Below are 22,023 nucleotides of genomic sequence, written 5' to 3' on the forward strand. Positions count from 1 at the left end.
GGATGCCACAGGCTCCGAGCTGTGGAGAAAAGCTTTGTCAGTCGCATTTCCAGATGTCTGTGTAACTATGGCAGTCGTTCCACTCCCTACAGCTTTGTCCTTCAGTTGTGCACAAATTGAGCTGGATAATCAATACGGATCGATGATCAACCGGTGTAGCTGTAAAGAACAAACCTTGTTATGGTGAGGACAGGTGGATTTTGCAACTATCCTAAAATAAGTCTTCACAGAAAAAAATTGAGTTCATGTTTTAGTCTTTTATCCCCTCTCCTTCCCATGTTTTATGGTCCATGTAAATTGTCTGCCTGTTTTGCATGAAGTGTAGCAGAACTTTATCCTTGTGTATTTCGCTTGTAACAAAACACTATGTTGTTCTAGAGCAGGCTTATTTGTGGTATCCAGACAAGAGTAAAGAGACTTTACTAAATCTCTTCTTAGATGGGGGCTGTGGGATCCAGGGTGATTAGAAGAAAACTAAATAAATGGCAAAAACCCACAAATTTTTAAATGATGATAACAATAGAAAGTCATGTAAATGCAATTCCAATTATACTTTGTGTCTCTGACAATCAAAATAGATTTTTTGAAAATGACTTTGCTTTAGAATTCTTAAAGGTAAGACAAAATGCATCTCAAGTTATCATTTTAATCACTCTGAGTGAGTCATTCAGCCGGTATGTGCGTCTCTGACGCACTTCTTTAAAACTTGTTCCTCATTTGTATCTCGTTTCCTCCCACTACCACCAAGCTACACCATGGCTCCTTTTGACTATGAAACCTGTGCCTGTGTCATGTTTAGTGGGTGTCTGTTGATGGATGGATGGATGTGGTTAGTGCAGAGCAGTTTGTAAGGAATGGCAAGAATAGATGGAAGGAGATTTAAGATGCAGGAAGTAGTTCAGAAAACAGGATAAAGAGCAGTCCTCATGCTGGGTTCTTTGAAGCATTACTTTAGTCTTCTTGGTATTGACTCTTGTTAACAAACAGGTTTTTAAAATTTAGCCTGTAAGCCTGAGGTCATTGATTCTATGCTAAATGCAATTCATAGGAGCAGTCACTGAATGAATAATACAAATTAGAAGATGGAGAAATAGTGTCCACATCTTCCTTTCTGTTCATTGCTTTCTTCGCTTCCTTGCTTTTTCTCCAGTCCCCAAGCTTTCAAAATGATTTCTTCCCTCAGCCACCTTGAACTAGCCACTTCCTCTTTTCTTCACCAGCATTCTGCCTCCTTCTGAGGAGTCAGAACTGCAAAGGACAGAGTTCATCAATGATGAGTCACCACCTACCTGAATTGGCTGAATACCTGAGGCACATCGAGGTGTATTCATTTTGGAAACACCCGTGCTACTTGCATCCAGTGAGGAACCAACCATTAGCAGCAAACACACACATGGAACATGCACCCAACACAGCCTCCTCAGGGAACAGAGAGAATGAGATTTTTCAGGCTCCATTTGTTTAAGTGAACATTTATTATTCTTAGCTGACAGTTGCTTGACCGCAGATTTCTAACAACTCAACTTGGATAACCCTCCTGATTTCTTTTTTCTGTTCAGCAAAACAGAATGCATCCATTTAGAGATGACAGACGAAGTAAATCAATTGAAGAGAGAGAAGAGGAATATCAGAGAGTGAGGGAGAGAATATTTGCACACGATGTGAGTAGTTGTTTTAATTGCCTCTTTAGTGCACTCCTTCCAACAGCAGTAGGGCTTCCTCATTCTCCAGACAGAGAGGTGGCAGGGAATAAAAACACTGGAGCCAGAGAACAAATCAAACTGAAGAAAACTAGAGGTGATTTTGGAAGAGGATCTGGTTCAGGGAAGTGATAGAAACCTAGCCGAGGTCTGGGTGTGTTCTTAGGATATGACTGGTGGGGGCATATAGAGGTATGATTTTTGTCTGTGATACAGACCTTAAGTACAGAGAGAGGTTGTCAGATTTGAAGAAATGCCTTCACCTCCACACCAGCCAGCAGATCACGTACCTAGTGTTGTTTTCTTTTTAACAATATTGTACAAGGGAAAGAACTACAAAGAAGAAAGAATCTGTTTATCTCACACACATATCCATAAACAAAGAGCATTTTCTGGGCTCTTAGAAAATATGGATATTTCATTATAGTAAAGTTGGATTATTTTTCTCTTCAATTTCAGATCAGATTTGTGAACAGTTTGTCAAGGGAATAATCACAAAACAAATCCCAACAACAAAAGGTTGGAATTTTTTATCTTTACCCACTATGGTCAAGATAAAATGCAATTACTTAAACATTAAAAGGTGAAAAAAATGGGAAAACGTCAAGCAACTGCCATATCATTTTCATTACATGCAATCATTTAGCAGCCTCCTCAAATGATGTGGGTTCTTCCCTCTGTGGAAGTACCAGTGTGAGCTCCTTTCTAAGACTCTGTGGCCATCACTTCAGTCTTTGGCGAGTCATGTGGAATATCTGATCTCCTGCTGCGATCTCCTTCTGGAAGCTATACAAAGCCGGCCCAGAGAAGTAGGCTTCAGTGCTTAGCTTGGAGGAAGACTGCTGTCCTGAAAAATTTCAAGCCAGAGCCAGTTTCTCTGATCCTCCAGCTGGTGCTGTTTCCTTTAATATGAAAGTACAGGGGAGCTTCAACCTCCTCCACCACTGTGCTGCTTTCACTTTTATATCCCGCCCCCCACCCCAACCCCACCACCTTTCTCGAACACACTGAAATAGAATTTTGATGATTGGGTGCTGTAGCTAAGAGTTCTGAAATTAGGAAAGTGTGAGAGAGAGGGAAATGGAGGTCACCATAGTTGGAGATCTGGATGCAATTTTAGAAGTCTCTGCATACATGTAGGCTACTTAGACTTTTATTGTGGTCAGAATTTTAGACAATGCAAAACACAGCCTGACACATGGTGAGCCTTTAATTGTGTTTGGTGAATACAGGAATGAAGTGATGAGAGGATCTATGCTAGTCATAATGAGATAAGGATGCCTACAGGGGCCTGGGAAGCAGCATGTTCCTGTCTGAAGACCTTCATAAAGCTTCATAGAGAGAATTTTGTAATTCATTTTTTATTCTTATCCTCTCTCTCTCTCTCTCTCTCTCTCTCTCTTTCTCTCTAACACACACACACACACACACACACACACACACACACACACACACATACACACACATTTTCCCTCACACTCTGGTCCTAGCAGGTCAAGTAATTTATAAATGAGTTATTATGTTGAAAAGAAAATGCAAATCATACATATAATGCACAAGCAATATTATGCTTTTTTAAAAGTTGTGTCACATTGCTAAACACTTGAGGGCTAGGTGAAGAAAGTCTTTCACTGATGCCTGTCTGTGATGAAGATGATACCTGTGCTGCTTATTTCATTTGCCAACTCTCACTTTTAAAGAGAGGTCACAGGGAAACAGGGTCTGCCTGACTGTCTTTGTACATTGCATTTCCCTACAACCTTGTTAACGAGATTAATAGCTGGGGATCTGGGATAAACATTTTAGGCAAGTGTTGCTATTTGAAATCTCTATGTCCACATGCTGTGTCAACATTTAAAAAAAAAAAAATAAAAGCACATTTAAATGTGAGAAAGCTTAAATGTCAAGCTATTGCCGTAGCTTTTCCAGTCCAGGAAATCATTTGGCTGCCTTCTTTAACTGCTGTGGCTTCTTCTCTCTGTAGGAAAAGAGGTGTGAGCCCTAGACTCATTAGTGGCCAGCTCTTCTGGCTTTACTAATTTGACTGGAGCACCAGCCTGTTTCTGGCACTCCTTTTAACTTGAGATCCTAGGGCAGGGTTTTAAACTGGCATCGGGTACCCAGACTATACTCGTAGAAGGACTTGACCGATTAAATGAAAGCCGTGACATCATTTGCAAATCATATTCATGGACATGTGTGCTTTTTTAAAGAAAGAATCCCTGTTGTATACGTATTCTTACATGTTTCCATAACCCTTAAAAAGCTAAGAGCCTGCCTCTTAGAGGGCAAGAAACACTCAGTGTCTTTCTTTCTACCTGTATAGCTCTGCTAGAAATATGCAGTCATACCACTGGTATTTTCTGTGCGTTAGCTGTTTATTGCCTTACAACAAATAATTCCAAACGTTGGCAGCTTAAAACAAACAAAAAACACTTACCATCTCACAGTTTCTATGGGTCAGGAGTCTGGGAGTAACTTAAAATCTGATTCTAGCTCAAAATCTGACATGAGGTTGCAGTTGAGTTGTCAACTGGGGCTCCAACCATCTGAAGGCTTGATCAGGTGGTTATCCGCTTTCAAGCATGATCGTTGGAAGGCCTCAATTCTTCACTGGATATAGGCTGGAGATCTCAGTTCCTTACTATGCAGGCTTCTCTGTAGGCTGTTTGGTGTCTTCATGACATGGCAAATCACTTCCCCTGGAGAAAGTGATTTCAGAGAGAAAGAGAGAGAGCCCAAGATGGAAGCCACAGTCTTTTATAACCTAATCTTGGAAATGACCTATCTTCCCAGCTATATTTTCTTGGACACTCAGATCAACCTTGGAACAATGTGGGAAGTACCAAACAAGATTGTGAATATCAAAAGGCAGGGATTATGGGGGTGACTCTGTATACAGAGGCTACTATATCCTCTATTGACACAAACATGAAGGCAGGACGCTTTAGGGGACCTTCATCTAGTTCTTCCAGATCCCCAAATGATCATTACCAGTAGCCCAAATGACTGAGGCACAAGATCGCTTTTTCATAAGATGATAATTACAGTATATTGAGTCAATTAGAGAACAAATGCAAAGAATCCAGCATAAGGAAACTATGTTACAAAACCCTAATCTTCGTTGGTGTTTAGTTTAGTTTCTTCATAATTTGAAAACCGAGCTAACAAAGTGGCTTTCCTTGACAATTGTTGATTAAGTAGCAGAGTTATTCAAGCAGGTTCAGATATCACTTAAGTGTATTGTTTTGCTACTTCAAGTAAAAGTAGAGGATGAAAAATACTTCCTATTATTTATAATTTATCAAAAAAAATTTTTAATCAGAAACATTATTGAATATTTTCCAAATATATCTTGGTGTCTAAGGTGTCTGTGTGTGTGTATGTGTGTGTGTGTGTGTGAGAGAGAGAGAGAGAGAGAAAGTGTGTGTGTGTGTGTGTGTGTGTGTGTGTGAGTGTGTGTGCGCTTTCGTATGCAGGCACATAATCGAAATACATGGGTTGCTTTGGGGATTTACTAGAAAAAAAATTCAAATCTACTTTGAGAATTTTGATATATTGAGATAAGACACATTTATTCATTATTTGAGAGCTAAATAGTTGTAAGCCAAAACAACAATTTAGAATTTAGTACCCAAATAATAAATATATTTTTGTAATCAGTATATATGAATATAATGCTTTTTTCCTTTGGCAAAACTTTATATTTAGGCTTAGTTTATGGTTAATTCTACGCAATGTAACTGACTTTGGAAAGGTTAAATTGATAAAGCAATATACTTGAGAAGGTATGTTTTGCCTGGAGAGTAATTTCTGAAAGGTATTTGTGTATAAACAGGGATTCAGTGAAGAGTTCATCTGTGGTTCTCCTAGCATGTACTAGGACTCCTCTTCAGTGGGAATGGGTGACAAGGGCATGTGGTGCCACGAGAGTTGAGGGTGGGATGTGGGAGAGAACTTTATAACCCATTAAACAAAATCATTTTTCCTCTTTTAAAAAGAAGCAAGCCTTTTATATCTGAGAATGCATATAAGTGACAGCTTTGAATGTTGCACTTAATTACTGTGACAATTTTATCTTTCTCTGCTATTAAAATTTGCAAGTTATTAATACTACATTTTTTAAAAAGTTTATTTTCATCAGCTACTGAATCATAGCCCATAACTATGTCTATCTTATTTACAAAAATGTATTTGAGGGGATAATGAGATAATAATATTTTAGGAACTTTCCAAAGAAATATGAAAAATACAATGTTATTGGGCAACTTTTTTTTTTTTTTTTTTTTTTTGAGACAAGGTCTGTTGCCTAGGTTGGAGTACAGTAGTGTGATCTCAGCTCACTGCAACCTCTGGATTCTGGGCTCAAGTGATTCTTCCACCTCAGTCTACCGATAGTTGGAACCACAGGTGTGCACCACCATGCCCCACTAATTTTTATATTTTTTATAGAGACAAGGTTTCACCATATTTTCCAGGCTGGTCTTGAACTCCTGAGGTTAAGCAATATGCCTGCCTTGGCCTCCCCAACGTGCTGGGATTACAAGTGTGAGCCACCACTCCAGCCTGGGCAAAGTATCTTGACTTGCTGGTGTATTACTTTTTAATACAGAGTTTGGGGTTCTTAACTTCCCGCGAATGCTATTAGATTTGATCTGAAGAGGTCACTATATCTTTAATTAACTCCTTCAGATGAATAGAGTCTCAATAATTCCAATACCCAGACAAAACATTATAAACACAATCAACCTCTTTCCAACTATTAGAGCTGAGAAGTAGCAACGTATGAACTCATAATGTATATCTGAGCTAACCTCACTTTCTTTTACATGCCATTACTTGACTCCAGCCAATAGTAAAACCAAATTAAAGGAAATAAAAGAAGTTAGGATATTCACTGTACTGTAAAGAGCCCTTCACAGGAATGTCAATGGCTCATCATTTATGTTTGTTTTCCTTTCATATATGTATATGAAAGAAAAAAATGACATATATATATTTTTTTAAAGTTGTTTTCTGAAAAGCTTTATTTTTTAATTGGCTCTTTTTGCTTTTTGTTAAATCAAGTTTTTACACACTTGAAATTCAGGATGTACATTAAGCGCAGAAAGGTTAAGCATAAACCTTAGAGATGCCGTCACTGAAATTCTCACAACACTGAGGGAAACACCATGCCTAAATCTAGCCCTTTGACTTAGTGGAAGGAAATTATTTCTCTAGCAAAATGAAAATAGAAACCAATATTCTGCTTGCCTTTCACGTTATGTAAGCAGGATCTTTTAAATCAATAATTGGTTATTAAAAGTTTATTATTACTTCTTTAGTTTTGTTTTATCTTAAAATTGACCTAAGTCGCTACTTATCCCTTTAACAAGTCATTTATTCATCATTTTGAAAATCTATGCATATAACAAGATGTGTATTTATGTTTAAAAACTGAAGTACTTTGGAAATGGTTTTGTGTTACTTCCTAAATACAGTCACCCTGTGATAGACCACAGCATCATATCTTAGTCTAGACTTCTCTTTTCTATTTGTTTAAGTTTAATTTGATCCAGCTTTCCTCAGCATGTAATGGTAATGGAATTTTATCCTCCCTACATTGTGCATTAAACACAAGATAAGGAAGAAATGAATGCTCGGTGAATAGAAGCTAAGAAGAAAGTCATTGATTTTTCTATGTGAAAAACTGGGAAATATTAGATGGAGCTTGATTTTTTTAATTAGCTTATTTTCATCTTCACTGGTCTTCTGCCCTTCCCCTCTTACTTAAAATTAATAATTGATGGCATTTCTTCAATGTTGAGAGTCTTGCAGACAATCTCATGAGAGTTTGTCCATACCAGGTAATAATTTCGGGAATGTGGCTTTACGGCTCTCCCATTCTTAGGTGAATCGTATGGAGTTTGCATGCTTTGCCTTGATTTGAACCCCTTTCCTTGGCTTTTTTTGGTGACTGCACCTGTGCAGCTCCAGAAGAAACCACTAGCTCAGAATCTGACGGCCTCATATTTCTCCAGCAGTCTCATTCACATTTCTCTTCTTCTGACCTCCATGCCAAACAGACTAAATCTAAAACCTGGAGATGCTCTGAAGGAAGCATACCCTATGCAGCATGAGATTATTTACTTTTCTAATCCTAACCTACCTTTTTCCTTTTTTATTTCTATCTTCTGTATGTAATTTTTTTTATTCTTTTCCCCTGTGAGGGAAAATTAGTTTTAAAATCAGGCAAGTATTTGGGATCCCTCAGCATATCCAGAACGTCTGATCCAATGCCTTTTTTTATTTTTCAGTCAGTTTGCTCCCAGGAAAGCCTTTTTGTGGAAAACAGGTAAAATAAAATTTACTTTTTCATGTCGTTAGAGGAACAATGTCTGTCATGTGTGTCCTGTATATTCATGAATACATATGCTATGTATGTGTGTGCTTGAGTATATGTATTAGCAAATACATATATCTATGTGTACACACATATATATTCACACATACATGTTATTTAACACATCTAAAAATTACCTAATTTGGAAAAACTTTCTCTGTTAATTCCAAGCAGAATTGTAAATATTTTTCTTATTTAAAGTCTCAATTTCTGGTCCTTGCAAAGGCATAATTCCTATTACCTTCACCAGGCATTAAGAATAATAAATGCTGAGACATCACAGGAAGTTGCAGTTTCATTGGCTTATTTGGTAGTCTGCTAGAAGCATGCATATATTTGGTATTATCGGCCACTTCTTGTGCCCATAATAATATATAGCTGTACAAATAATAATTGGAATAATATTATTTCAGATTTTTAAATTCTAAACAATCTATTAGTCTTCATAAAAGACTTGGCCTTGAAAACATGATCTAAACTGGCCTAGATTTAGCAGTGTACCTGGTATAGGAGTTAGTAGGGGGAGGTAGTTGTTATGAAATTAATGAGTTATAAAATTTATAGAGAATCTTGGAGATAAGAGCAAAGAGTTTTCAAATGTATATACACCCTTCAAAAATCATTCTTAAATTGACACATATATTAAAATATCTCATTGATTTAATTGCAAATACTCAGGGCAAATTAAGGAATCCACATTAACTGCACTAATCACATTTAAGAGGCATCAAAATGGGTACCTTGATCTGAAAATATGGTATATATAAATAATGTGGTGGTTAATTTTATTTCAGGAGTTTGCTTAATGGGTAGTCCTATGCCATTGATTAAAATGGAGCCTGTTTGATTAAATGCTAGTACTCAGAGATTTAAACTAGGCATTCAAAATGATTGGCTTAAAATTTTGCATCATTCATATTTGCAGTTGGAAATCTTTAAGAAACATGACTAAACCCCTTAGTGGAATGATCTCTTTTAAAAGAAGAAATGCAATTGAGGAACTAAAAAATGGGATTCAAAAACAACTTCAAAGTCCATGTATATTTAGACAAATATACCCTGTTTACAGTAAAACCAAGAATCCATAAGCATTGACATCTTACAGGTGATTCTAAAGGATTCCAAAATTCTCTGTCTCTGCCAGAAAAATTAAGTGAGCACGTACAATTCAGATTCATGGGAAACCTTATTCTCTAGTCTTCTAGCCAATCATTTTCCATAATCTTATTCCTTTATGCTTAAGTTTCCCTTATCCTTAAGTTGGATTATATTCAACATTACAATAATTGGTCACGTATATATACTGCATATGTTAACAGGTCTTGATGGTTCCCAAAACCAAAAATCTGCTTAAGTGGCTTCCCTCCAAATATAAATATATTTCTTGCATACCTGCCTCTGGAATGCTAATATTTCATTATGCCAAAATATAAAGAATAGTTTTAATATATTACCCTAAAAATCACAACTAATATATTTAATTAAATCTCTATTATATCGATCTCTTTCATTCTCTTCTCCTCTTCTATTCCCTCTACTTCCTCTTTTCTTCTTTCCCCCTTACCTAGCATCAGTGCCTTAATCCTAGCATAGAAATCTTAATCCTATTTTACTGCCATTAATTCATTATGGCAAAATTCAACATCATGTAAATAAAACAGTGTGTGGATTGATTTACAAGAAAGGTGTGCGATAGTAGAGTGCACATCCATTTAACATAGGGCATTTAGTACCCTTAGATTTTATATCATAAAAATCATGTTTTTCATTTCCAGTAGGCTCTTGGAAGACAGTAACATATGCAATGAAACCTATAAGAAAAGACAGCTCTTTCGGTTGGTATGGTTTACTTTCTTAAACTGTGTTTTTTCAGATTTTGTGGTAGAATCAATGTTAAATACTAGTGTACTTGTGTAAAACATTTCCGTTCATTCAAAAATGTCTAGTTACCTCTTTGTAAATCTTGTTACATAGCTAGTATTTAAATTATATTTGGTAGTATGAGATATACAACTGGAAATCTATCACTTTGTGTACAATTCTTTAGGGTTCTAGTTTTCTGCTTTTCTAGGGTTAACTTTGGTAGCACACTGCTTTAACTTTCTCAGATTAACTTCAGTGAATTACACTGAATAATTTAAATTCTCCCTGACAGATTGCAACTGTACATACATTCTCAACACTGGAAAATAAATCAATGATAGCCATATTTGGGTAATTAATTTTTAATTTTATCTGTTATAGTTTTTCAGATGGTATATTTTCAAGGGTGAATTTTATTTCTTAAGAAAACTATGAGGTTCCTTCCTATTATAATGAACTACTTAAATTAAAATCTGTGTGGGATAAGAGGAAAAAGTGACAATTTTTAAAAAGTTCTGTACTAGGCTAGAAGCTCTATGAAAGCAGAGGGACCATACCCATTTTCTCACTGCTCTATTCAATGTATATCAGACATCCATTGTAGAGCAAAGTGTACAGAGTACTATGAGTATACTCAGTATCATATATATATATATATATATATATATATATATATATAATGTGTTAATGTGTTTATGAATATTAGGATTTATCTCTGTCGTAGGAATGACAACAACAACAACAAAACTCTAACCCACTTAAAGAAAATTTAAGAATAGCAGATGAATTGAATGTTGAGAAATACATTTTTTTTAATAAATCTGGACTTCAGAACTCATTATGAGTAGTTAATTTATTATCTTACACTTTGATTGAAGCAAAAAACAGAAGCTTCTTTTTGGACTTCCTTCATTTTTCTATATTGAACTATGCAGTCTATGAAGTCTTCTGTATGTATTATCAGACAATTAATTTTCTTCTTTACACTTGAAGATTTAAGAAAATAACCTTGCACTTCTCTTGAAAACTCAGAGAAGAGCTAAAATTTACCATTAGTCCTGCACTCACACATTATGACCTAGTTTGTTTAGGCCAATACGTATAGATAAAACATGGGTTCTTGTCCCCTAGAGGCCAGGTAGTTATACATAATCCCAAATCTGCCCCAAGACAGAGCTACCATATACTTAACCCAAAAAGAATTTCATCACCCACCAAAATCACCAAGCACAGAAACTCAGGAATGTAACTTAACACAAAGCCATTCACACAATTGTAAAAGCAGTTCAAGGTGTATATCATCCCTAACCTGTGCAAAAACCAAAACAAAAAACCCCCACACACATTTAGACATAAAGAAAAATAAATATTTACAGTTATATTAATCAGCACAGAAACAGAGCTTAAAATATATGCTTTATAACTCTATCTTGGGATCAAACCCTAGTTACTTATAAGAGGGCCAGTTCCAATGACCAGATATCTCATTACTATTATCTTCCTGGATTCTGGTAGGAGAGGACCAAGACTGGGCTTAGGAGGGAGGGAAAGACACCTGTGCCTGTGGTTTTCTACAATGCCTATTACCCCTGACCCAAACAGATTTGGAATTCAATACTGGAACTCACTTCACCACTGTTAAGATGAATGTATCAAGATCTCATAAATGATGTTGGCTATCTGGGTCTTCAATCAATGGTTAAATATCTGAAAACAATAATGTCATGCAGGTGGAATTCATGCCAAGTAATCATTACTTGTTAAAATATAAGTGTAGCGGAAAAAAAAAAAGATGATAGTGCAGTATAAAATAGACAAATACAAAATATGTTTTAATGTATTGATACCTACAAATTATAAATTAGAATCATACATTATTTTGAATCTCATTAATGCTAATTCCCTAAGTCAGCAACTTAATTTCTCTTTCTTTTTAAAATGCACAGATTATGGTTTAGAACAGTGATTTGAGCTAGTGAGGTTGAGGTAGAGATGTTAAATACATCTTAGGTTACCTTATTGACCAGGGGATGTGGCATGAGTCTAAAGGAAATTCTTATAGCTCTAAAAATAGCTCCACCAGGGTGAAGGGTATAGACTACAACACACTAAATTGCACCCAGAAATAGTGGTGGCCACCTTCTTTACCCAAAAGTCTCAGTCATACTGGCGTTTGGAGGAAGTCTGGATTCCTGCCACGGAGGTACAGAGGTCATGGCTAAAGAGATAATTGAAGCAGAATTAGTAATGGGAACAAGGGATCACCCTCATATGGAGAGCTTCCATCTCATGCATCCAATAGTCTGAGGCTAAGCACCACTCCCAAATCGTCAAACCAGTGTTTTTCTGTAATAAATATTTCAAATCAGCTGCACATGAGATTATTGTCACATTTCTGGTGCATTCACAGTTGAATAATGATTCTGCTAGACTTTGTGAAAGATAGGTAACATAATCAGGATTATATGGGAGAAGAATGAAGTTGAATCTGGAGAATTAAAGAGAAGACAATCAGAAATAGAACACAAAGCCCTTGAAAAGGCTGTTTATTTCTCCACTCTATCTCCCATGGCTTTCTTGAATTTCAGAGGAGTTTAAGAGATAAAGCCACCTGGTCATTGGTGAAGGTCTGCTCAGTCATACCTACAACTTTGTTTTCATCAAGTGCTTCTTATTTCTAAAGCTAGCCATCTATGTGGTACTGAGAACAGAATGTTTGTAAAATGTTAACAGAAGATGGCAGGGCACTGAGTATTTTCATCTAATCTTCCACTCGAAAGTGCTTGTTTTCTCAATATTCTGTACCCCTTCCTCCCTTTGCTTGACTAAGTTCCTGTCACAAATCAGCCATTTCATTTTAATCTCTTATATTCATTTACCTTCTTGTGTTTTCCTGAAATAAAAGAAAAAGTTTTGTGAGTAAAGTTAAAGCAACACTTAACATTTTCTTTGTACTGTCTGTACAATTTTGTTGGTGAGTATTTCAATCAGGTATGGGCACTTCAAACATCTCAACAGCACATTGTTGTCTTTAAAATATTTTTCAATGAAGCTACCAATCACATCTGCGAGATTTGAATCAAGGCTTAAATATGTCACATTGCTAATATGAATTAGGTGTTATATTTACTGATCATGATTTATATTCCCTTCAGTTATTTATAATCCATTAAAATTTTAAGGTATTTTACTAATGCTTTATTTTTATCTTCAGAAAATCTTTTAAAATAGTAACAAAGTTATGCTTTAGACAGATTGGAAACCAATGAAAATGCAAATTTTATCAAATTTCTCTATAAAATACATGCAATTTTGCATATTTCTTAGAGATACTCTAGGGTCTTCAAAATTCACTTGTGGTTATTGGATCTCTTCCAATACATTTACTCTTTTTCCATTTGAAGTTTGAACAAATGTGTTCTTTCACCTGGGGAGTTTTTTTTGTTATTTCCATTGTTCCCTTTGGAAAGTTTTGTGTCAGTGTATAGTGTTTACACTATTATTAATTTCAAAAGTTTTTCTAAGCGAAAGGAATTAAAGTGTTCTTTCCTCTGACCATGAAGGTTAAACTCAGTAGACAAAATTATTACCATAAGTTAATAGAGTAATTTCTGTGATTTCTATGCTATCTCTCAAAACCTTGGTGATTTCAGATGTATGTTTCATAAAGCTGGAACATGAATTAACAGCTTCTCTGGATATGTGTGCATTTTTCCATTGACAATTATTTTGTGCTAAAGAGAGAGATAAAGTCTTCTTTGGTGGGAGTTACTTTTAGAATCATTTAAGATCATAATTACTTCTGAACATTCATGGATTATTGATTTGAGTCAGGAGAACTTATCTCCCTATTCTCTTTGCAAGAGAAGTTAACAACTACATTTTATACCATGTTTTTCTAGTTGTTTCTCCTTCACTGACAGAGGGATCATGTGACATTTCTAGGTTTGGTTTTTCTGTTTGTAACTTGTGTGTTATGTCTGCTGTGTTATCTGTCTATGTATCACCAAAGTATTTGTAACACTGGGAGGCAACTTGTTTAATGAAAATAGTTAGCAGGAAGGGTCTGGTGTGGATGCCTCTTCCACAGAAAGGCTTGCTCTGCACCACACCATTCAAGTAAGGTAATCCTGTCCCTTTGCATCTTTCTGGTGACTGTGCTCCAGGGGCAACAGAGATGGCTCAGGGAGAACATCTGGGAGTCGACAGAGCAGCTCAGAGAATGAACTCAAGTGGTCTGACCACCAAAGGGCCTGGAGCAGCACAGACTCCGACAGTTCCAACCGCAATCTAAAGCCCGCCATGACCAAGACGGCGAGTTTTGGGGGCATCACGGTGCTGACCAGGGGTGACAGCACTTCTAGTACCAGGAGTACCGGGAAGCTGTCCAAAGCAGGTAGTTAGTACTGAATGTGTTTATGTCCTGCGGTATTTTTGGGATTCTACCCAAGCCATATGGTCACCATTCCCTCTGACTTTGAGTTGGCTGTTAATGATGATATTAATTACAGGGATAGCTGGAAGTCAGAAGGTACAATTTAAATAGGTTACTGCCTCTTGCCAGCTATATGCCTAGGTCAAGTTATTAACCTCTTCAAGCTTCAATTTTCTCATCTGTAAAATGCAGGTTATATAATGTCATCCAAACCCACCTCAGTAGACTTAGAGTTTACTTACTTAAGTACATAAGTTTACTTACTTAATTTAAGTTTACTGAGTAAACTTAAGTTTAAATTACAGTACTTACATAAAAATGATTACCATGGCACCTGCATCACAGAAACTAGCAAAAGTTTGCTATTGCTTTTAAATTTAATAATATGAATTATTCCTTAAAAACAAACTGTAAGATAATTATAATATTAGTAGCTTTCGTTCTTGCATTGAGATGCTCTGAGTGTGATCCTGGGCATGGTTTTCAACTGTTGTGTGCCTCTGTTTTCTTCATCTGATAAATAGAAATAATAATAGTACCTATATTATAGAAATATTATGAAGACTAAAAGAGTCAGTATACAAAAAGCAACTTGATTAACATCTGGCAAGTTATAAACTCCCATAAACTCTAGTTCTAATTCATTTTTATTATTGCCATTTAATGTTTTTATCCCTACTTTGCAGATAAGACAAGTTGAGTGTCAGAGAGATTTAGAGTTTCCAAGTTACCAAATGCTTGTATCTTTTTTTGCAAAGTGAAGCAAATAATGATATTCTGAGGTAGGTAGTTCAAGTTTGCATGAAAGTTCTCGAAGGTGAGTGACAATGAGAGATTCAGGAGAGCCATTATCTTGAAACAACTTTAAACTGATGTAAGCATATACCACGGCGCTACATGAGTCTGCAAAATACCTGCATGGTCTGCCATTTCTAGCTCTTCTGTCTCCCAAAGATTATTTACTATTGTTTTCGAGTTATTTTCAAATGTTCACAATTAAAGTACCTCCCAAAAGCTCAGGGAGGGGACAAATGACCATTCACTAGCATTCTATTAACTGAAGTTTGTGATTTTTGTTATGTAATTGTTTTTGCTTTGTTTTGGTTCTGCTCTGGAAAATCAAATTCCCTGACACTTGTGTGGGTGGGGTGGGGCACTGAGAGTTGTGAATCCATCGTATGCTCTGGGTGTCACACTGTACAGGTGGAGCATTCAGGATCCTGAAGTGACAGGTGAGTGGGAGGCCAAGGCAGGAGTGGGATGATGAATGGAGGACAGCCATTAAGAGTTTAGACACGAGCTGCCCTGGACTGTGGATATTTTCCCAATAAACTTTTACTCTCCTGTTAGAGCCAAGGGGTCCCACACCTCCATGCAAAATCGGGGTTCATCTGCTGATGGTTTAATATAATTAGGTTGTGGACAAATTCCTCCTAAAAATTATCTCATGTTTTTCTATATAAGGAGAAAATTAATAGCATTTTCTTACAGCCCCTATATAATACACACACCCTACTTCTTGGTACAATTCAGATGGGCTCACACTACCTTCCTGCAATTTTTATTCACTAATTGGTGAGTTCTTGATTTCTTACTCTAATTAATTGCTCTCATATCCTACTATTGTAGCAACTGAAGTAAAGAAAATCCACTGTGGTGCACTCGAGCTGTTGTAAACTAAGAAAGGTTTAATAGTTTTAAATCTCCTTAAAATGTGAAAACCAAGTACTTTAAATGGTGCACTTAAAAATTCCAGCATACCAAAAGAGCTCTTAAGATTTTTAAATTAATAGTCATTCTCCATGCACCAGCCCCCCAGTCACTTCCAAAGCAAAGCTCTTTGGAAACATTTAAAACACTTCAAAAATGTTAAAATGCCGTGTTCTTTGAAGAATGGTTAGAGATTATAAGTGCTTCAGACTTTTTTTTCTTTTAATCTAAGTGTCTCCATTTGAAAGCTTGTCAAAGTGCAGGCATGGAAAGGGAATAAAAACTTAAAGAAGATCAAGGTAGGATGTCAAAACAAACTTACAATTTCCCAAGATGGATTTATGAAGCAAAGCTGTCAGTTTTGCTGTCACAGAGCTTCAGAACAGCTCAAGTTTTCCATTTTTTACCTAATTGTTCACAGTGGAATTGCAAACTTTTTTTGATGACCTTTTAGAAACCAAGTCTGGAGTTGTGACATTTAAGTTACTCTTCTCCTCCTCTAATTACACAGATTCTAGCTTTAAATAGATAATGATGAGACTTTTTCAATGTTGGAAACACGTTTTCCGACATTTTGGAAGAAGACGTGTTACTGAAGTACGAATGTACAAGCACATTCTCTTGAGGCCTGTGCTGCCTACCAGATGCCCAGAACACATTTCTGGAGGCAGGTGATGCCATGGTATCCTCCTTACGAAAAGCAGTTGAGTGATAGCTGTGCAGCAACCTCAGCTGTTTCTTGTTAAGAGCCATGTGGTTGAGAAATAAAAGTATGGCATCAATTTCTTACCCATTGGCCTATCTATGCTACCACTATTGTTCCGTCATCTTGATTTTCAAAGCAGGGCTTCTCAACTTTAGCTCCATCAGAATCACCCAAAGGACTCCTTAAATACCAGATCGCAGCACTCAATCTAGGGGTTTCTGGGCACCTAGGTCTGGGATGGGGCCTGAGAATTTGCATTTCCAACAAGTTCCCAGTTGACGCAATGCTGCTTGTCTGGGAACCACATTTCAAACACAATCGCTCTGAAGAAATAAGACGTCCTTTGGTTTGTTTAAACAATTTTAGGTGCTCTGACATGTTGTTTTCTGGATGCAAGGCTATTCTTGCTATTGTCACATCCTTGCATACATGCTAGAGTATTTTTTGATCCAATCCAAGACACCTCATGTTTCTACAATTTCCTCTTCTTGGTCTCTATCTTTGTTACTACACTAATATAATACATCCTGATTGTCCCTTCCTTCTTGTAATTTTGGAAATTTTAGTTATTCCACTGAACCCTGACTCCCCTGAATCTGGAAATATTTTCTTAAATTATGTATTTATAATTTAAATAAAACCTTTATGACTTGTGGTCCTTGTAAAAGAAAAATTGTACCAGATGGTGCAGGAAAAAGAATGTATTCATTATTATTGCAACAAGGATAAAGACTATGATCTCTCTTTTTAGAGAGAGAACTGAATTCCACTGAATCAAAAAGCAGGAGTCTTCAAGCACTGGGTGAGCGAGTGGTGAAATTTTGGAGGACATTATGGAGGAAATTGAGTGATGTGATTAGGCTATATGTGTTTGCTAATTGGTGCTGTGAATGTTAGGCTCCTGTCCTCCCACAGAAACTGAGAGATAGGGGCTCTATTTTTCATGATGATTAGATTTCAAAGGGATGGCTTTCAGGTACTTAAGAAAGTTCTTCCTGGCTTGTAAAAGTGGCTAAAGGCTAGGAGATTTACATCTCAAAGGGGCATAAATGTTCTAAGGAAAGGGAGGTGTGGAGGCCCTAGTCTAAGAAAACAGAGAAAAGTTTGGTCAAGCTGAGGGGAACATTAAGGTCATCTTCCTTACCATTGCTCCCCATTTAGTCTGGTACCTTATATTTTACAAGAGTATATTGAGGTCTAAAGTAGTCACTTCATGAAGAAAACACACCTAGTAAGTGGCAGAACAAGAATTAAAACCCAGCATCCTTCTTCCCTGGGGAAAGTTCTGTCTGCTCCAAGGGAATCTGCCCATACCTTTCCTTTCTGCCGTGTCCTTTCCTGGCTTTTCATTTTGTCTTACCTTGTGATCTCTTTTTCTATCTTTTGTCATGTTTCCCATTTTTGTTTTTCTGTTTTTCTCTGGAGGGTTCACCTGGGTCTCTCACCTGGCCACGCAGATGTCTTCTTTTTTCTCCTCTCTGTGGCTACCCCTTGGGGTTCAGCTTTGGTTTCTAGGCATTGTGTCTAGCATGGAATTTCTATCTAGTATCTCCTAGAACTTCACACAGGCTTGCTCAGGGCCCTGGCCCCAACTGGGCCTTGCTTAAATGCAAAGAAGATGAACGTGACCTACAGACTTAAAGAGCCACCTGTGGAATCAGGTTGTCTGGGTTTGAGCTCAGATTCTACCACACACTGAGCTTTGGGAAATTTATTTAACATGTCTGAAGATCAGTTCTCATCTTCAAAATGTTACTACTGTAAAAATTAGATTAGACAATTGACATAGAGAAAGTAGCACCGTGCTCGTCACATACGCATACTGTATAAATATTTCTTATGGTTATCATCAAACCTCTAAAAAAAGGAAACTAGAAATATTTTTAACTCTCAAGCATTCTAAATCTTAAAAGTTCTCAAATATCAGTTTCATTGTTTAAAAAATATTTGAACACTTCTAATCCTGTGCCTTTTAACAACATCATTAGCATTTGTGTTTTATCACAGACTTTAGCAACCCTGGCTATGTGTGGAATGTGGCTCTCTGTGGCCATCATGATTGATGTTTATATGCTGGTCAAAGCTGGTTATAAGCCAATCTAAACGGCCGGTTACTAAATCCTGGCTGCATGTTGATTGCTGAGTCATCCTTTTGGAGACGTTTGACTTTATTTTCATCTTATCAGGTGCAGAGAATTTGAGCCAAATTTAGGTTTTCTTCCTTCATTTTACCTGTGGAATCAAATCATTTATGTTGCCTCCTCATTTCTCCTATTGATGCTGCTCCTGTTCCCCCAGGTGAAGGAAGGGCATAATATTGTAAATCAGTGATCAATGGCCATCCTTCTAAAACCAAAATTAAATTACTCTTCGGATTTGTTTGTGACACTTCAGTCTGCCTGCATCAACCCACCCCGCCCAACACACACACCCATGCCATCACTAGCTTACAGCTCACATCCGAGTTAGGACGCACTTCTTTGGCCCCAGCTCTTTCTTCCGTGCCTAGTCCCGCAGTCTGGAGATGAGCTGAATCATGTTTGTATAATCTTAAATACCTGGGTACAGGAGTTTTGTCGTTGCTGTGGACTCTAGAGTCAAATGTGTAACGTAGCATCAAATTATACACAGCAGGTCCATAAACAAATGCTACAGTCTGCATTGAGACTATGATCACAGAGTCATAATTTCAGTGTCATAGTCTCAAAACTTCTATTAGCATTTTCAATATTCTTTTTACATATTTTTATTTTTCTCCCCATGCCTTATTCAGAACCCCATCAGCATTCTAAACCACTTAGCAGGAGCGTCCTAAATTGACGTGAAACTATCATTATTAATAATCAAGTCATGGGGAAAGCGTAAAGATGCCCAGCTGAGAACACCAGAACACTTGTGACAGGTCATGGTATATGCATATGTACAATTATAAGAAGCAATGTGGGGTCATGGTTAAAGCTTGAGCTATAGATAAGTCTGCATGGACCAAATTCCAGCTCTGCCATTATCTAGCTGTATGAGCTGACCTGGGTTACCTAATTTTCTTATATTTCAGTTTCTGTACAAGGCAGTAACCGTTATTATTTAAATGTTTATTCAAGGGCTTACACCTACTAAGTGCCCAGTAAATATTACCATTCTCCTCAAAATTATCATGCTCTCCAAATGCCCCTCTTCTCTACACTTAAATGTTATATTCCTATCACTTATTTTAAAAGATCTCCAGTTTTTAAGGGCATATTTTAGAATCTTTTGAAAGAATGTTAATAACTGATTACATATTTTGACTTTAATGATACATAAGAATGCATTTTTAATGACATAATCAATGGTGTAGGCTGATGATTTAATCAACCTCATGTACAACATTCTTGCAACCTGTATTACCCAAGTAATCTATTAGTTTGAATTCGCAGTCGTATAAATTTTACTTAGTGTGTTTTCTCTTGGCTGCTCTGGTTAATACCTAGTGCCCAAGAGAGCCATGGTGAAGGGTACTGGGGCTGCTCAGCTCTTGCTGCAGTGAAATGCCAGTGAGTGCCAACGGACATATTGGGATATGTTTCTCTGTTTGTTCATAATGGTGGAACAGAAGAGATTGTTAGATTCACCTTAGAGGCTTCTTCACACTGTTCTGGGTTATGTATGTGTCTGAAAAATTTGGAATCCATAAACATCATGATTATTTTACTATTCTGTGTCATCTAAAGGATATTCAGTCATTATAAGGCCAAGCCCTCTTTGGTCTACCCTTTAACAATACTAATAAGACTTCTTCAAATATGCAAAATTCAGTACAGTACCATAAACACTTAAATATATTACATTAATAATAATAATGCCTACCATCTATTTGATTTCTTGCATCTTTTTTTTTTTTTTTAATGGAGTCTTGCTCTGTCAGCCAGGCTAGAGTGCAGTGGTGTGATCATGGCTCACTGCAACCTCTGCCTCCCAGGTTCAAGCGATTCTCCTGCCTCAGCTTCCCAAGCAGCTGGGACTACAGGCACGCACCACCACGCCTGGCTAATTTTTTGTATTTTTAGTAGAGATGGGTTTCACTATGTTAGCCAGGATGGTCTCGATATCCTGACCTTGTGATCCACCCACCTTGGCCCCCCAAAGTGCTGGGATTACAAGTGTGAGCCACCGCACCGCATCATATCTAAAGTTTCAGCTTTACACAAAAGAATTATAACATTCAATGGTTTTTAATTGCCTCTAGTCAGATGGTTAGAAAAAGCTCTGATTCATTTGTGTCTCCCTGACATTCAATCCTTCACACTTTCTCCTTAATCATGCCACTCCTTAAAAGAGAGATCCGATTAGATTTTGAAATGTGTTTGCTCATATATGCTATGCTCCCAGGTCTTCTACTCACACATGAAATGAAAGATTATTTATGAATAGACCCCTTCAGACTTCAGCTGCATAGGTGTTGGAGAACCAGTATTTTAGAACCATGCACATGACCTGCATATCATAGGGCCCTTCCTTAAGATGCAGTCTCTAACCTCCATCCCAGTCATTTTATTCCTATTATTTCAGCTTAGTAAGACATTTCCATGGTACTGATTACCTGGGGATATAGGAAGGAGTTTTCAGGTACTGAGTTCAGAACTTTAGGGTACCCTTTACCGATTTATCACCCTAGTAATTTGTGAAAAGGCTGAGAAAGTGAGAAAGTTCTCATTCTTAATTCCTCTTTTCCCAGAAAATTAACACATCTGAAAAATATGTAGCAAATATTTCAATAAAATATGAGGCCAAAATAGGGGAGGGGCATTAGTTAATCTCATTCCACAGCATGCTTCTCAAATTATTTAATGATGCGTCACAGAAAAGCAAGCATTTAGACGCAGATTGGTGCTGTGTTGAATGATTTGTTGATCATATCCCTATGCCAGGTTCGGAGTCTTCCAGCAGCGCAGGCTCCTCGGGATCGCTGTCCCGCACCCATCCACCTCTCCAGAGCACACCCCTGGTCTCAGGTGTGGCAGCTGGCTCTCCAGGCTGTGTGCCTTATCCAGAGAATGGAATAGGGGGCCAGGTCGCTCCCAGCAGCACCAGCTACATCCTTCTTCCACTTGAAGCTGCAACAGGCATCCCGCCCGGAAGCATCCTTCTTAATCCACACACAGGTGAGTTACTACTTGCTTTATGAGGAACACAAGGCTTTTGGGAGTTTCTTCTTATGTTTGATCTTATGAACTTGCCAGCAAATAGT

At 37.2% G+C, this 22,023-nt stretch overlaps 1 protein-coding gene across 26 annotated transcripts in view; it reads left to right on the forward strand.

Annotated features, from left to right (window-relative positions):
- ARPP21 (cAMP regulated phosphoprotein 21) overlaps window positions 1-22,023 on the forward strand; it is a 158,483-nt gene that overhangs the window by 69,798 nt on the left and 66,662 nt on the right. For 8 of the 26 annotated variants that reach the window (XM_039461936.2, XM_074405984.1, XM_039461933.2 and 5 more), the window contains 5 exons: window positions 1,560-1,661; window positions 7,997-8,034; window positions 9,858-9,917; window positions 14,112-14,344; window positions 21,704-21,937. In XM_039461936.2, the coding sequence (XP_039317870.1) occupies window positions 1,560-1,661; window positions 7,997-8,034; window positions 9,858-9,917; window positions 14,112-14,344; window positions 21,704-21,937 (667 nt within the window). The other 18 variants (XM_074405986.1, XM_074405979.1, XM_074405980.1 and 15 more) reach the window with 17 other exon arrangements.

Source organism: Saimiri boliviensis, chromosome 9, assembly GCF_048565385.1.
Source record: "Saimiri boliviensis isolate mSaiBol1 chromosome 9, mSaiBol1.pri, whole genome shotgun sequence".
In the NCBI taxonomy this organism is placed as follows: Eukaryota; Metazoa; Chordata; class Mammalia; order Primates; family Cebidae; genus Saimiri; species Saimiri boliviensis.